At 40.4% G+C, this 17836-nt stretch overlaps 1 protein-coding gene across 2 annotated transcripts in view; it reads right to left on the bottom strand.

The window, feature by feature from the left end:
- Positions 1 to 17836, bottom strand: part of LOC142198100 (glypican-5-like) — a 185564-nt gene that overhangs the window by 122736 nt on the left and 44992 nt on the right. For both annotated transcript variants that reach the window (XM_075268930.1, XM_075268931.1), the window contains exon 3: positions 9181 to 9875. In XM_075268930.1, coding sequence (XP_075125031.1) covers positions 9181 to 9875 — 695 coding nt within the window. The remainder of the gene's footprint in view (positions 1 to 9180; positions 9876 to 17836) is intronic.

Genomic DNA, 17836 nt, shown 5'->3' with positions numbered 1-17836 from the left:
TCAGACGCCAGTAGTCTTAGCAGTCAGAATAATAAAGCGATTGAGCATTGAAGCCAGCAGATGTTTCAAGGTTTGGGAAATGAGTGAAGTATTGGCACCAACCGGCCAGCTCAGCCTTCAGAAAAGCTGTCACGGTTGCTGAGGTCAGCTTGACTCCTCAATGGACTATGGGAGATGTATTTGTTCTACCAGACAGAGTGTGACGAGTGTCACAGAGACATTTCTATACAAAGAATGAAGACTTTTCATAAACGCAAATATTATGGTAGCCTTTGTGTCCTTGTTTCCGAAACAACCAAATGCTTTGTGACAAAATGGAAGGGGTAAGCTTGTTAACATACCCAAAATACAAATCACTACTGAGAAAGAAGGTCAAGAATATGACAAATATTCCAAGAAATGCTGAAATCATCTCAAATCTCTTAGAAGCGGCCGCAAACAACGCACAAAGCAGTAATAGCTAACATTAAGGTATAGCAGTCTACAGTATAGGCAAAGGAATGAGAATAAAAGGCGCGTGTTACAGTGTGCTAAAAAGTTTGTTACAGGTTATAGTTCGGGGGTTTCGCTTCATTTTTTCTAAGCGAATCGTCTCACTGGTGTAGAAACTGAAACAGGAGGCACGGCAGGGCGATTATGAGCAAAATCAGAATAACAATTGAACATTTTATCTCGATTATGATGAATGAATAATTTAGGACACTTCCCTTTTTTACATGGCAAGGGGAGTGCAGGGGAGAGCAGGGATAGGTAAGTAACAGTGTTTTTTAAAAAAATGTTTTTATCCCCCCTGCGTCTCTGATTATTATACTCTAATTGTTCATGGGTGTCCACAACGGAGTGTAATTCTGTGTGCAGGGGCCACTATGGGGCATAATAGTGTGTGTAGGGGCCACTATGGGGCATAATACTGTGTGCAGGGTCCACTATGAGACATAATGCTGTGTGCAGGGGCCACTATGGGATATAATAGTGTGCGCAGCAATGCGGGGGGGGGGGGGGGGGGGTTGGTAGAGGTCTTTGGCGTTGGTCGGGAAGTGGGGGGGGGGGGGGGCATGTCAAAAGTTTGCCATGGGGCCCCGCCATTCCTAGTTACACCACTGGTACAGTTAGTGATATATCTGCTAGCCAATGGAAGTGAGAGACAAGATGGCATGAATGCATAATAAATGATATGAGTGAGCTCACATTGATTCATGGAGGTGACTTTCAAATTTAGTTATTTTTTTAATTGACCTGCCTGTCAAATACTTCTATAGGGGTTGTCCAGGGCATTTATTCGATGGTTTATACCTAGGACAGACCATTAGAGGCCAAACATTGCAAAAAGAGGTTTTTGTTGCTGATTTTACTGCAGTTTTTTGAGCCAACCATAGGACTGGATTTGGAAGAAGTATAAAAGTTTCCTTTATATTTCCCATGAAAAAACTACAGCAACAAAATCCCAGCTTTTTGGCAATCTGTGGCTTCAGCCCAAATGGTTTTGGGGGGATTTTGATGTAGGTGACCTATTCTTAAAATAGTCCATCTATTTCTGACGTGTGCGAATCCTCCTGACACCCCCATTAACCAGTACACTGAAGTAGCTGCAGTGGTATAGAATCCCCTTCAGGTGGTACATTTGGATGTATCTTTCCTTGGTACTGCAGCTTTGAGCACTACAGGGATTGAGATGCAATTCAGACACATCCGAGAAAATGTATGACCATGTGTCTGGTAAACAAAGACGGGGATGTGAGACTCACCAGATCTCCTTGGGCTCTTAGGTAGCTTATCTGTGGGAGACAGATCCATGCTAATCTGATTTAGTTGGCATATCCTAAAGACAGACCATCAGCATCAGAGTTCTGAGCACCTTTTAATATAAAATCAATGGGGTCCTAAAATTAGCAGAAAACATTGTTTATCCAACCACAGCAATCTATACTGTATACATTGAAATACACTCTGTATTTTTCTCATATGCAGATATTTTGTTCACTTTTCTGTATCTAATGAATGAGGTGGCCATCTTGTCTGAGCATATCCTTTGCTCTGTTAACTGCATTTTGGTCATATGTTTTACAGCACAGTCATAGCCACAGGCAGCAATAGACTGGAGCCGACTCATTGAGGTCTATGGAAGAGTTTTCTAGACATCATCTTTTTTTAGTAGTGGATGGATTATCTATTGAGATGTTATCTATTGTCTTATGGCAGGATACTTTTTAAACTATCCACTGTCTACCAATAAGTATTTGGACACCCATGTAAATGAAGATATCTGCGGTCGTGATGTACGTCACGCCTCCTGCCGTTAAATAGGAAACAGTATTGGCATTAGTGCATTGGCATTAGTCACATGCAAGATGCCACGAAGTGCAGAGTTGTCCAATTTCGAGAAAGGGGTAATTGTGGGGTACCACAGATATGGTCGATCCTTAAGGGACCTAGCAAGTGAAATGAATTACCCAAAATCGACAGTGGCCTATGTGATTACAAAGTGGAAGGTAAACGGTGATTGTCATAATGTGCCCCGAGTCGGCAGACCCCCGAAACTGGGAGATAGAGACCGACGAGTACTGACCTCCCAACCAATGTCTCACATACACCAGAAGTTTCACCAGGCATCCGAGAGTATTGTGTCGCTCAATACCATCCGTAAGGAAGCATCTGCTGGGTTCTACCAACTATTGTATAGGAAGAAATGTTGTGTTTCTATTCTATCACCGATGTCCAAATACTTACTAGTAGACAGAGTAGATACTGGCATAATTTTATATTTATCATATATATATATATATATATATATATATATATATATATATATATATATATATATATACAGTCCTATGAAAAAGTTTGGGCACCCCTATTAATCTTAATCATTTTTAGTTCTAAATATTTTGCTGTTTGCAACAGCCATTTCAGTTTGATATATCTAATAACTGATGGACACAGTAATATTTCAGGATTGAAATGAGGTTTATTGTACTAACAGAAAATGCGCAATATGCATTAAACCAAAATTTGACCGGTGCAAAAATATGGGCACCTCAACAGAAAAGTGACATTAATATTTAGTACATCCTCCTTTTGCAAAGATAACAGCCTCTAGTCGCTTCCTGTAGCTTTTAATCAGTTCCTGGATCCTGGATGAAGGTATTTTGGACCATTTCTTTCTACAAAACAATTCAAGTTCAGTTAAGTTTGATGGTCGCCGAACATGGACAGCCCGCTCTCAAATGATCTGAAAACAAAGATTGTTCAACATAGTTGTTCAGGGGAAGGATACAAAACGTTGTCTCAGAGATTTAACCTGTCAGTTTCCACTGTGAGGAACATAGTAAGGAAATGGAAGACCACAGGGACAGTTCTTGTTAAGCCCAGAAGTGGCAGGCCAAGAAAAATATCAGAAAGGCAGAGAAGAAGAATGGTGAGAACAGTCAAGGACAATCCACAGACCACCTCCAAAGAGCTGCAGCATCATCTTGCTGCAGATGGTGTCACTGTGCATCGGTCAACTATACAGCGCACTTTGCACAAATAGAAGCTGTATGGGAGAGTGATGAGAAAGAAGCCGTTTCTGCACGTACGCCACAAATAGAGTTGCCTGAGGTATGAAAAAGCACATTTGGACAAGGCAGCTTCATTTTGGAAACAAAAATTGAGTTGTTTGGTTATAAAAAAAGGCGTTATGCATGGCGTCCAAAAAGAAACAGCATTCCAAGAAAAACACATGCTACCCACTGTAAAATTTGGTGGAGGTTCCATCATGCTTTGGGGCTGTGTGGCCAATGCCGGCATCGGGAATCTTGTTAAAGTTGAGGGTTGCATGGATTCCACTCAGTATCAGCAGATTCTTGAGAATAATGTTCAAGAATCAGTGACGAAGTTGAAGTTACGCCGGGGATGGATATTTCAGCAAGACAATGATCCAAAACACCGCTCCAAATCCTCAGGCATTCATGCAGAGGAACAATTACAATGTTCTGCAATGGCCATCCCAGTCCCCAGACCTGAATATCATTGAACATCTGTGGGATGATTTGAAGCGGGCTGTCCATGCTCGGCGACCATCTAACTTAACTGAACTTGAATTGTTTGTCCAAAATCCCTTCATCCAGGATCCAGGAACTGATTAAAATCTACAGGAAGCGACTAGAGGCTGTTATCTTTGCAAAAGGAGGATCTACTAAATATTAATGTCACTTTTCTGTTGAGGTGCCCATACTTTTGCACCGGTCAAATTTTGGTTTAATGCATATTGCACATTTTCTGTTAGTACAATAAACCTCATTTCAATCCTGAAATATTACTGTGTCCATCAGTTATTAGATATATCAAACTGAAATGGCTGTTGCAAATACCAAAATATTTAGAACTAAAAATGATTAAGATTAATAGGGGTGCCCAAACTTTTTCATAGGACTGTATATATATGTGTGTGTAATTCTTAAAATATGCTTAATATTACAACTTAATTTAAATTAAAATACGTTATTTTCTGGAGAAATGTTCCCTTTAGATGTTCATAAACTCTTTAGTTCATAAATCTTCTTTTACCAATAAATCCATCTAGTGTAAATACAAGAGGAGAAGGAGGGGGATGCAGCTGCAGAGTCTGATGGGGGCAGCAGGTCAGAAACATCTGATTGATAGGAAACACACAACACATCTCAAACATCACAGCACGAGAAAGAACGAAGGAAGAAAATATACAAGTCCAACACAGTGGAGAAAAAGTAGAGACAGCCCATAAACATTTTGGGCTGCGCTACATTGATAATGAAAGGTATGCATGGCTGGGGAGTCAGTGACCTTCAGAAGACAAATATTGTGTATGTAATACTGTTCCTAGGGTAAGTAAGAAAAGCCTGCTATAATCTCACTTGCTGTGAACACGGTTTACATGCTAATAAGGTGATTAGATTGTAAATTACTTTAATAGGATGATCAGATCCGGCGCATGTAATTATCATCAATTATTTCTCTTGTTTCCATAATGAGATTTACTATTCCTATGTGTAAATGAGCAGACTCTGTATAACTACATTATGTAAAACATAGCCTAAGGCCCCGTGCATGAGGTTGTACATAGTACGGAGCTGAATTGGACTCCATGTGCTGCCACGTGGAGTTTCATCCTGTGATATGTGATGGAATGTGCCACATTTTTTGGGATACTTGTTTTTATTATGGAGATACAACTGATGTATGCCATGCAACTGGCCTTGGGTAAAATGACAGTATGCAAATGAGCTCTCCTTCAAAAAGAAAAAGTATATATCCTGTAAATCAATGTCCAACCCTTGATACATGACTTAGCATAATAGCTAAATCAGACTCCTGCAGACAGCTGTTTTGGGGTTCTAGCCCTGGTTAGTACATAGCATTGTACTGCTGAGTTAGGAGTTATGAATGTTCCTGATACTGCTTGATAAATCTGGGGTACTTTTAGACAGTTTAGTATAACTTCAAACAAAATTTGGTGTATTTTTTGGTGCAAGTAAGCCCTTGTGGGCAGGGTCCTCTATCTCACTGTACCAGTTAGTCATTGTTAGTATTGTACTTATTTTGTGTATCATAAGTAGAACCTCAAATATACAGCATCCTGGAATTAATATAATGTACAGCACCATGGAATTAATATAATGTACAGCAACATGGAATTAATGTAATAATATACAGCACCCTGGAATTAAAGGGGCTCTATCAGCAAAATCATGCTGATGAGCCCCACATATGCGTGAATAGCCTTTAAAAAGGCTATTCAGGCACCGTAAATGTTATATTAAACTACTCCCCCCCCCCCCGTTTTAAAATAAAACCCTAAAAAAGAATGTGCTCTACTTACGGATCGTGCACGCTGTGCGGGCATTCAGGGTGTGTCTTCATCTTCGTCCACGCCTCTTCTTCCTCCGATGTCTTCGGGTCCCGTCCTCCTCCGGCGCTTGCAAACGGACACTGATATAAAAAAATAGCCTGGGCACATGCGCAGTAGCATGCGGCTTCTATTACTGCTACTGCGCATGCGCCCATTATATCAGTGTCCGCTCGCGAGCGCCAGAGGACGGGACCGGAGGACGTCGGAGGAAGAAGAGGCGTGGATGAAGAAGAAGACACACCCTGAATGCCCGCCCAGCGTGCACGTTCGGTAAGTAGAGCACATTCTTTTTTAGGTTATTATTTTAAAACAGGGGGGGGGGTAGTTTAATATAACTTTTACGGTGCCTGAATAGCCTTACAGCACCATGGAATTAATATAATGTACAGCAACATGGAATTAATGCAATAATATACAGCACCCTGGATATTAATATAATTATATACAGCACCATGGAATTAATATAATAATATACAGAAACCATGGAATTAATGTAATAATGTACAGCACCCTGGAATTAATATAATAATGTACAGCACCATGGAATTAATGTAATAATATACAGCACCCTGGAATTAAAGGTGTATTCCCATCACGCTTGTTCACCAACCTGCAGGCTGTGTGCTCTCTTCACTTCCTGGTTTTCTCGGTACATTGGTGGGTGGGGTTTCACTTGCTCTACTATCTGCTATGTTTGCAGTCAGTAATGAGGGATTGGTTGTAAATGAATTAACACAGTATTAAGCTGATGATGATGTAGCAGAGCTGGATTTGAGTCAGTTTGTAATACATACAGTGGAACTCCCTATCTCAGCCCTTATCAGCCAAATTCAATTAAACTGACTGATAAGTGGAAGAGCAGGAGATAAAACAGCTCAGAAATACCAGAGCACTCACCTCCCCCCTCCCCTATCTGAGAAGCTCTGTTACTTGTCTGTGGCAGAGACATACACAGCTCAGAGCTGCTCCCAGCACTCAACCCCTCCCTTCCCCCTGACAGCAGGCCGCTACATAACTTGGGGACTGAGCAGATAAGCCTGTGGTCAGGGCCCTGGTCATAGAAACGCATGTAAACAATGAAGTGAATAAATTAAGATAGCAGCCAAACAAAGATGTTTTGATAAAGCAATGTATTTAGAAAAAGTCCTACATCCACATAAACTAGCAGTATAGATAGGATCCTTGTTATGGGACAACCCCTTTAATGTAATAATGTACAGCACCATGGAATTAATATAATAATGTCCAGTACCATGGAATTAATGGTGCTCTATTAATAATAATAATAATAATAATAATAATAATAATAATAATAATAGTGTGGCATGTTGACGCTAGGTTCACACCTGCAATTAGGTTTCCATTTGTGGAGTCTGCTTGGTTTTCCCACAAATTGAAGCTTAATCTGCGTAAAAATCCCAGTAGAAACCTGTGGACCCCATAGATTATAATGGGGTCTGTCGGGTATACAACCGAAAAATCCTAGCAGGACTTTTCTCTCTGAATTTTTAAAGCAGAATGGGGAACAGAATTCTCGAGTAGAGATCAGGCAAAGGTGTGAACCTATACAAAACAAACTGGGAATATGAACAGGTAAATGTACCTAATTGTGATCAATAAACAAAAATAATGTAGGGTACATTAAAATATAACTTAGTTTAAATATAATTTAAAAGTCAATAAAAAGCAACTTGGATTGTCAAGTGTGACTAGTAAAGTAAGGGAGCTATAGAGTGGTTGCTAGAGAAAACAGTGTGGTGTAAGGTAAACTTTAGGTGTAGAGTAGACCCACCCGGGCTAATAGAATAAATGCACACTATAGCCTTGATATTTTGTGGATCAACCCTGTAAATGGATATTATAAATCCCAGACACACCGTACCAACATACAGCCCGAACCTTTGGGACTGTTGTGAGTGCGACTGAGTCACCAATGTGACTTGTATGAATTTTTACGTGTGGTTGTTAGACTTAGTGCTGGGGAAGTAATGTGGGCCCTCAAGTCAGTGGTTAGCTAGGGTCCTGGTTGGTCCTGATCGGTCTTTTACTTATCCCAGCTAGTTTCATGTGTGTGTGTTTGCCCTAACAATTGGGCTGTATGTTGGTACGCTGTGTCTGGGATTTCTAATATCCCTTTACAGGGTTGATCCACAAAATATCAAGGCTATAGTGTGCATTTATTCTATTAGCCCGGGTGGGTCTACTCTACACCTAAAGTTTACCTTACACCACACTGTTTTCTCTAGCAACCACTCTATAGCTCCCTTACTTTATTAGTCACACTTGGCAATCCAAGTTGCTTTTTATTGACTTTTAAATTATATTTAATAAAAGTTATATTTTAATGTACCCTACATTGTTTTTGTTTACTGAAAGGCGTGAACCTAGCCTAAGTCTTGTTGTTTAGTTATATCTTGGGCGTTATAAAACATAGAACAGTATGGGCAGCCCAATGGCTTGGTGGTTAGTACTGCAGCCTTGCAGTGCTGGAGTCCTAGGTTAAAATCCAGCCAAGGACAATATCTACAAGGAGTTTGTATGTTCTCCCGTGTTTGCATGGATTTCCTCCCACCCTACAAAGACATACTGATAGGACTCACAATATACATTCCCTATATAGGACAGTGTTGACAATATCTGTAAAATGGTGCAGAATATGATGGTGCTATATAAGTAAGCAAATCAATAAATAATAATAAGAAGAGTGCTTTTGGGACCATATGAAAGAGGAGATTCTCTGCTTTATCTGTATTATTTCCAGAAATATCACCCGTTACATAACATAGTTGGGTTTTAGATCAGCCCTGCAGCTGTATATGTCAATCCTGACTGTGTTTTTAACTGATGATATCTCTGCAAAAAATTCTGATAAAACTGCAATCTCATCTTTCATATGATACCAAAGCAATGTTCTACATTTTATAATGGCCAAAATATGAAGTGACCTTCAGTTTGCCCGCTTTATGAGAGCCCATACACCCATACTCCAGTGAGAAGCCAGTGAGACAAACAAGACAAAGCAGACAGAAGGAAGTGGATTTCAGCAAAGGCTTTCATGGAAAGAGGCCAAAACCCGTTAATAAAGAATATTACAACATTTATTAATGTCACAAATGCTGCCAGAAAATTCATATGTTGTTAGAAAGTTTAGGTGCGATTTAACTTTTGATATTCGATCCTATCTATGCCCTTGAATTATGACCAAATCTATTTGTATTAATGTTATTAATATTTATAAAGAGGATGCAAAATATATACAATATAAATAATATTGATAAGGCTGTCACAAATACAATTCATTGCTCCGGACTTACCATCCTTGAGAGGTAGGAGCCTTGTGACACAGCGTAATGAATCGACTTGTCGACCACCTCCCGAATTCCTAATAAAGACTGCTCCAGATCATGTGATCCTGACATTTGATCGGCAAGGTGCTCCACCAAGTTAATGAACTCTCTCCAGGGGCCATCTAGGCTTGCTAGGCTGGCCAAACATCCTCTCATAACATTCAGACAGTAGCCAACACAAGGTCGGATAAGAGTCAATCCCTGGCAGTGAGGACAGTACTGCATTCTCACCAATGAACGTGTGCACTCCCGGGTCAAGCCGGCATACTCGGTACTGTTGATAACTTGTTCAGCCAAGCTTAATGCTTGTTTCATCATTCGGCTGGCCCACAAAGATTCAGAAAAATGGGCAAGCATTTCAATTGAATAGTTGCCAAAAGGATTCATATCCTGTCTTGTCAAACGCAGGCAGTCCAAGTACTCCCCTGACAATGACGCTACCCCTGGGTTAATAAGGTGGTTGTAGACCAGGGGAAATAGAGCATCCCAAAAACGAGAGAATGCATCCTCCAAGGGCATGTCGGCTCCCATAATATTAAGTGAAAGGTCAGTAAACAGCTCCTTTACTGACTCGTGTGCCTCTTGAGACATTGGCCGATACTTGCCGTCAAACAAAGAAAGTGTGTTGTTTGTGGCCAAGTCAATCAGATAAGTGAATGTCTCTGAAAGAGAAAGCCATAAGCAAGAGTTATTAAATGGAAGCCATACAGGTACAAACTGTTACTCATATTATTAGGTCTCATTAAACATCTTAAGAGACTTAAAGATGACCTGTCACCTTTCTGACATGTCCATTCAATAGACAGCTGTATTCTCTATAATATAATATAACAATTCTGGAGCATCTTTTCTTATAACTTGATGGTATACTTATACTAACAAACAACCCAATCTGGAAACCAAACAGATTTCATGAATTTATAACTCCTTTTTTAACTAAATTCTAGAAACCCAGTTGTATTGGCAATTTGACCTCCTACTGTATATCTTGCAAGCCTAACCACAGTGGACCTGTCTTCTAATATCGGAACCCCCGCCTTGCATGGTCCAAATCTATTTTTGAGGGGGGTTTGAGTGTAGGAAATCGTATAAAATAAAGAAATAGCCTATATTCACACTTTGCTCTAGTGCCGCCACTCCAGACCCCAATGTTCTGGCAGCAATGATGTAACTGTAATTCTTCACATCATTACTCCAGCCAGGCACTGTCCACAGCAGTGAAGTGTTGTATAGAGATGGGTGAACCTCTCACGATTGGTTTGGGGTTCGGGCCCAAGATTTGATTTGGGTTGAACACGTTTTGTACAAACATCACCTTAAAATGGCTTAAAAAATAGTGTATAACTCTCTCAGGCCTATGTGAATGCTATCTATCCGATTTCTATCTTTCTAAGGCAAACACAGCCAAAGTTATGTCAAAGTGAAATGGACATTACTCTTCAGACCTCAGAGTATAACAGGTGGAGGCCCAAGGGAGGTGCAAAAAAATAATAATATCATATTCAACTTCTGTTACCTCTTTTGGACCTCCCAGTGCCCTCCAGTGCTCTGTCTTCCCAGTGGTGTCTGGCGCTCTCCTGCTACATCATGTACTCGGGGTCACCATCGAGGCTTGTAACTGGGGAGGACACATGACATCACAGAAGAGCACCAGATGTCACAAGGAGGCCCAAAAGAGGTAATGGAAGGTGAGCATGATTTTTTTTAATTATTTTGTCATCTCCCCTGGATCTCCACCTATTATACTTTGGATACTCTGAAGAGACCCCAGAGTATACTTCGGCAGCTATTTTTGTTTCCCAAGACGAACCTCCATTTGTTCATTTTTGTAAAAAGCGCACAATTTGGAATACTTAAATCGAACCTGGCACAGTACAAGTCGCCCATCTCTAGTGCTGTACATGCACACATGACCATCGAGGGCAATGACTGGCTGCAATGGTAGCATGTGACGTCATCACTTTATCACATAAATTTATAATAGGGACCATGGCTGCGGGGAGAGGAGAGGGGGCACTGAAGCTAAGGCTATATACACACAACTGCATGCATGTGCCTAGTCGGTGATAAAACTACATGGATGGCACAAGGCTCCACAAACCCAATCACTTCATCTAGTGAGCTACAAAATGGACAGGTACAAAACCTGTCCTGAGTTCTGCCCTGGGCTCACTGCCATATAATGGGGCCCGCGATAATATGAGGGCAAGGGTATGGGGCCATAGAGATGAACAGGTTAGTGTGCTAGCTGTGAAAAACACAGCACACTGACAAAACACATTTTTACCTATTTCTTATTTTACACAGTTTCCTACCCTTTGCAATGTTAAAGTCTTGGACGATCCCTTTAGGCTTCAAAACACAAGAAATGTTGGTAAAACCTCCATCCATTGCTGATGTAAATGAGCATGGTTACAGTGTCCGCGTTTATGTCTGTGCCCTCTAAATGGATGACGTAAGACAATGTTATAGATTGGTTTGTCAGACACATTCCTTGTCTGCTGACCTTACAGAAACATCTTCAAAACCTTCTGCATCCGAATTACAGATCAGATGTTTCACCAGAGCCACGAGTGGAATTTAGACATGAAATAGATGCTGATGAGAGGTATTACTATAATGGCGGCTGGCAGCCCTATCTCCCCAATGAGCACTTACAGGATTCCGGCAGAAGATCCTTTACTCTCATTGCCAAACAGAGGCTACAGATGTTTGGATTTACCATTGCTATATGGTGTGCTGGCTCTAAGCCCTGAAATTGCTAGGATCCTTTGGAAGTTGCGGATACACCATGTCACATGATGTCAGATCTTACAGTACTAAATCATTTTCTTGTTATATAGTCTGACAGTCGTAATCCTCCTGCTACAATCGCATCCTGAAATGATGGGGTCTGGGAGAGGACGATGTATGAGCAGGATGCAATATAGGATTTCTGATTTCAGTTGTGATATCCAAAAAAAATATGGTTTTGGATCATTATTAAATCCTATATATTAAAGGAGTTGTCAAGTTTAGAAAAATCTATTTTCATAGACCCATTAGGGCATTCTGAGTTAATAGAGGAAATTCCTCTTTTCAGGATTCTCATTTTTTGGCCAATGGAAAGCAGTTGCAAATGTGCCTTTCACTCCGGAGGATCTGTCCTGTCATTATGTAATAGGTCCTATGTAATGCCTAAAGGGCTTGACCAGTTTGTGGAGACTGTATCTGTATTGTGATGTAAACTGCATATAATCTAGTTTGTAATAACATTCGGTCCTCCTGGGAGCAAATCGCTGCCAAGATGGCAATAACCCTTTATCCCTGCGGTGATGCTGCATAAACCGAACACTTGCTGCCAGATTTTCCATAAATCACAGATTATCACGGAGGGGCTTCAGCATGAGGACACTTTCTTATCAGTTTATTGCCATTTGACCCTTTTAACAAGTAGCGATTGTCCAAAACAACAAACCCTTTTTAACATATTCACAGGTGGTAAATGTGGGTCCCAACTACTGGTGGTGGTCAATACGGAAACCCGAACGCAGTTATGAACTTAGCGTAAGGGAGTTATGGCTACTAGCCCAAGCAACAATATTGATCAATTACTTCTGAAACATGGTTGTGATCACTATTGATGTTTGGCATTAGCTATAGGGGGTACAAAGGTTGTAGCTGTACTAAGCTGTACCTGTGAGAGTTCCAGAAATCCTGTCTTCAACTGATTTGACATATATATGTTTTCGATAGCGTTGCTCCTTCCTAAACAGGCAGATCATTACATCAGTTTTGCAACTCTAATTGTATTGAATAACCATATATTAGGGAGTCAGTAAATGACCTCTAGTATCAAAGAGACCAAAACACATAATTGACATTTGCAAGAAATGCTGATATTTCTCTTCTCCAGGACAAAGTCATCCAGATTATAGCCTAGCCCTGTCTGTAACACTGTGCAGTGTCTTCTAATTCTGCTCAGTATACAACATTTCTTTCACAAAGAAGAAATGACCATCAATTCAGTTAAGAAGAATATTATGATGCTACTGCCATTGTCAAAAATAATTCATACTCCCAACTTGTCACAATCAGCAAAGTGGGGAATTTTAATGCAAAAATGTAGAGTGCAACCCCCCCGCGCCAAAGAACTGAAATGAGAAAATGATGAAAACTTCATGTTAAGGAAGCATTGAGATTCCTGGAGTCTGAGATTGCATATAAGTGGGCAACATTTTAATTAAATGTGCAACCAGTTAGCTTGCCTTTTCTTATTACAGGCCATTACGATCAGTTTGGTGGTGGTCTGACTCTTGATAACCCTGCAACTGCACCGCCAATAACTAGGCCATGAGGGAGTTAAAGTTGCAGACCAATCAGATGACTGGGTGCAGATTCCTGTTTACTGGACGCACATTCCTTTATGGATGATGACTGACTTTGACATGGAGGAAGAGAAGGATAATAATGAATGATAATGACTATGGCCATGTGCTAGGTGCAGAATGATGTCGCCTGCCTGCATAGATGATCATGGAGAGAAGGAATAGAATGGTCTGCTCACTTGGTAGCACTGGCAATACCATTTTGCCAAATATGCTGGCGATGCCATTTCATTTGAGTACAGATAGATCTCATTCCTTCAAGTGTGCCTGCAGGCCCATGGCTAATTATTTGTTTGCAGATCTTGCACTTTGTTGTCGATTTGTCATTTGGTAATGTACCAAAAAAATTCCCAAAACTAGCAGCAGTGGAAATATGTCTGCCCATGCCCCAACCACCTGAGCTTGCCTTAGATCTACTCCAGGCAGGTCTTTTGGATGTTGAGGCTGCACATTGGGTGGAATTCTTACTATTGGAACTGCCACCTCCCTCTTCCTATAATGTCACCCTGACCCCTAGGTCTTATCTATAATAGAATCATCATTGGATTCAGTAATGTCATCATCTTCCCCATTGTTTTCTGACTCATCATGACAATGGGATCCCTGTATGCTTACAATTCCTAACAATTTTCCCCCTAGTTCTCCTAACAGCACTGCCACTAGTAGCACACCCCCTGCCACTACTATCTACACCAACACCCCTGTCTTCCATCTCTACATTAAAAAAACCCAATGGCAATTCTCATCCAACTCATCAAAAACAGGAAGAAGAGGAAGTCTTGAGCTATGATGAATGTTTCTCTCAGAAGCTGCTGAGATGTTGATATGGTTGACAGTATGGAAAGACAGCATGGCAAATTACATGTTGAGGAGGAACACATGTAGGTTTTTGCTGTCCGCTTGAAAAATCGGACATCTTTGTGAACGGACAGTAAAGGACAGACACGAAAAGTAGAAGAACGCACCTGATGTCCATTTAAATCAATGCAAAATGTCACGGACACAGCTAGTGTCCGATGCTAATGTCCATGCAAGATTTTGCGCGGACATTAGCATCGGACACTAGCTGTCGGACACCGACGGTAGTGTGGACGCTCTTTAACAGTATTGTTTTGAAAGTAAAAGGTATGCTTAAAAGATGGTGTATACAGATGAAACTGCTCTATTGCACAACAGACAGACATAATTAAATTATTAACAATAAAATGGTTACCCCCTCCTGTTTGTATTTCTGTATTAGAGCAGAAATTCAGATGTCTCAAGCTCAAACAGCAGCACAGCTATGCCCTCAATCCTATGCATTTATTTATATCTATCACTAATCTGCCTGTGTAATTGAATCTCACTGAATTCTTATATTTTAACTATTGCTTGCAATCATTTCAGAACTGTGCTCTTATTGATTCAGTGCGATGAATCACAGAGCCTTATCTATCTCCAACTAGCTTGTGATGATGCAACATCTTATATACTGTATATGACAGCAGCACTGTAAGGAGTCCACCTGTCACTGTTTACTGGCGGATGTCTGGCTAGAACATCAGAGTCTGAGTAACACATGCCTTCTGTATTTCTTGCTCAAACATGTGGTCTAACACAAATCTGCATTTGTTCGGATTAGTTAAAAACCGAACAATTTGTAATATTTGGGTCGAACTCAAGCGATTCACTTAAATGGGACTGAGCTACAATCAGGCCATGAGACCAATGAATGTGATGTCATATGACCTGGAAAGCAAAAGTGGTCTGAGGAAAACTCCTTTAGATATGCATAACAGTGCAAAACAAGTACTGTACAAACCATCTTAAAGGTACATCATTAATTATAGGGTGTGAGTTCTGCATTAACTCCTACAAAGTCATGAACCAGGATTGGACATAACTATGCCCATGCACACGACCAATTGCGCATCAGACTTGGAGGCCGAGTTTATCATAGAACGTGGCTGTATGACATCTGAGTGCATTCTGTAATGCATTCACAGTTATGGGGCTTCTGGATCCATTCAGTTCCACAGATGAATGTAGAGCAGGTCCTTTTCTGCTCCTGTTATTGAAATGGAATGGATCCGGAAGCTCACAGACATGAATGCATATTGAAATACAGGGGTACATAAACTAGGCCTCCAATTCAGATGCACACTTCGTCGTAGTGACGTAACTAGTCTTGTGGGCCTGGGTGCAATCTTTTGTCCGGGGCTCCCTACTTCATCCCTACAGCGAATTCTTGATAGTGATGGTTATGGGTGCTAAGGAGTTTAATTAACCTTAGAGTGGTTAGGGTAATGTGTGGGTCTCCTTGGCTTATGGGCCAGATGGAAGCTGTAATCTCAATACTGATACCAGTGCTTATGGGCCCCCTAAGACTCCTGGGCCCTGGTGTGACTGCACCCTCTGCACCCTACGGCCCTACTCAATCGTGTGGATAAACCCTTAATCCTACTCATATGAGGAGTGGTACTTTGCATAGAATTGTTTAAAGACATTTGAAAATATGAATCCGAGTGAATATTTTTACGTAAAACATGTCTTTTGTCAGTAAGCAATGCTGCATCTGTTATTGCAATCTATGCAAGCCTCAATGACTGCTAGGATAATAACCACTGTATTGTTCTGAATCCTTCTACTATTCAACATTCACTTCATGCCATCAGTATATCTCCAGCCATGTGTGACAGCTTGGCCTTTGCTCATAATTTAAAGATGATGGGTTAAAGTATGTTTTGTATTCTCAGACAGGTCAACCATTTCATAATTCTCAAGATTCAGCTGAACGGAGTTCTGTATAGGAGATAACAAGACCAAGTTATTGCAATTGCCAAGTCTGAAGGGGTCTGCAATACCCAAGTCTAATTATTTCACTGTAGGATTGATATGAGATTGTATCGTAAAACTGTACCTCACCTCATTACGGGTATCCCAAAATAATTTGGTTATTACTGGCTTCATGTCAAAACAGGTGGTGACCAAGACGAGAGAAAGATCCCCCTGGGGTGTAGTTTACAAATATTACAGAAAATCGACACAAAATCTGGCGTCCGCCAAGACAGAGCAATGTGAGCGTAAAGAGTCCATTCCAGTAAAAATACCATAAACAAGGAAAAACGAAACAGCGCACTTATCACACAGAGACAAATCCATAGAAACTAATGGAATGTTTTTCTTTGATACAGATGATTAAATGCCTTCTCCGTGACTACTATTACTATTCCTCATATAAAGAAACAATTGGCCCACTACGAAGACATCGAGGATCTCATTACAATGTATATGCTTCCATAGAAAATAATTTACAACATTGATTTTTCTGCATAGAAAATATATGAGAATTCTTTTTCTAAAGAGCTGAGATCGATATACAACATGTCACTTTATGTGTATTCTAAGTGGATCAGTCAGTATAATATGCTGCTATAGCTATAGGCTGAATATTATAAGTTCAGGTCGGTGAGACTACATTCGCAACTTTGGCAGAGTCTTCAGCACAGAGTCCGCCAGAAATCCCAACCAAATAAAAAAGTCCTGCAAGGCCAACTGTTTTCTCCAGCCGTGTAAAAAAAAATGGACACTATATATTCCATTATATTATTATTATTACTATTATATTCAATGGGGTTTCTTGGGATCCATCACTGTGTATAAGTAAATGGGCCATTTTTTCGTTTAATGGACCAGAAGAACAGGAATTCCAAGTTTCATTGTACATTGTCCCTTGTTTTGTATCTGAGGCCAAGGACGGGTACAGATATTATGTAGATATGAGCCTGAAAGTAGGAAAAGAGAAGTAGCGCAGCTTAATATACAGAGAAGGAAACATATGTGTTTAATCCTACTAATATTATAAATGTGAAAGTTTGGTTGTTTGTGTGTTTGTTATTTGATCACGCAAAAACGGCTGAACGGATTTGGAGGAAATTTGCCAAATAGATAGTTTGTAACCTCGATTAACACAGAGGCTACTTTTTATCCTGATAAATGACATGGCTTCATGAATGTTTTTAATTTATGTTCATATACCATATTATATATATATATTTAATTCAGTTTTATATACCATATTAAACTGCTGTTGCCAGCAGCTTATCTCAGCTAATTGCAGTTTTGCTGATAAAGCCAGGTCTGTTATCTCTCTATGAAAAACACACAGATAACACTGAGTCCATTCTTTCCAAGCATCTACATATTATCTGATCTGAATAAGTGTTCTGTGTCCTCTAGGCAGCGTGTTGGAACACTGAGATGAGAAAACCCCTTTA

This window comes from Leptodactylus fuscus, chromosome 3 (genome assembly GCF_031893055.1).
Source record: "Leptodactylus fuscus isolate aLepFus1 chromosome 3, aLepFus1.hap2, whole genome shotgun sequence".
Classification (NCBI taxonomy): domain Eukaryota; kingdom Metazoa; phylum Chordata; class Amphibia; order Anura; family Leptodactylidae; genus Leptodactylus; species Leptodactylus fuscus.
Note: the sequence above shows the minus strand (reverse complement) of the source record. Positions and strands in the feature narration are given on the sequence as shown.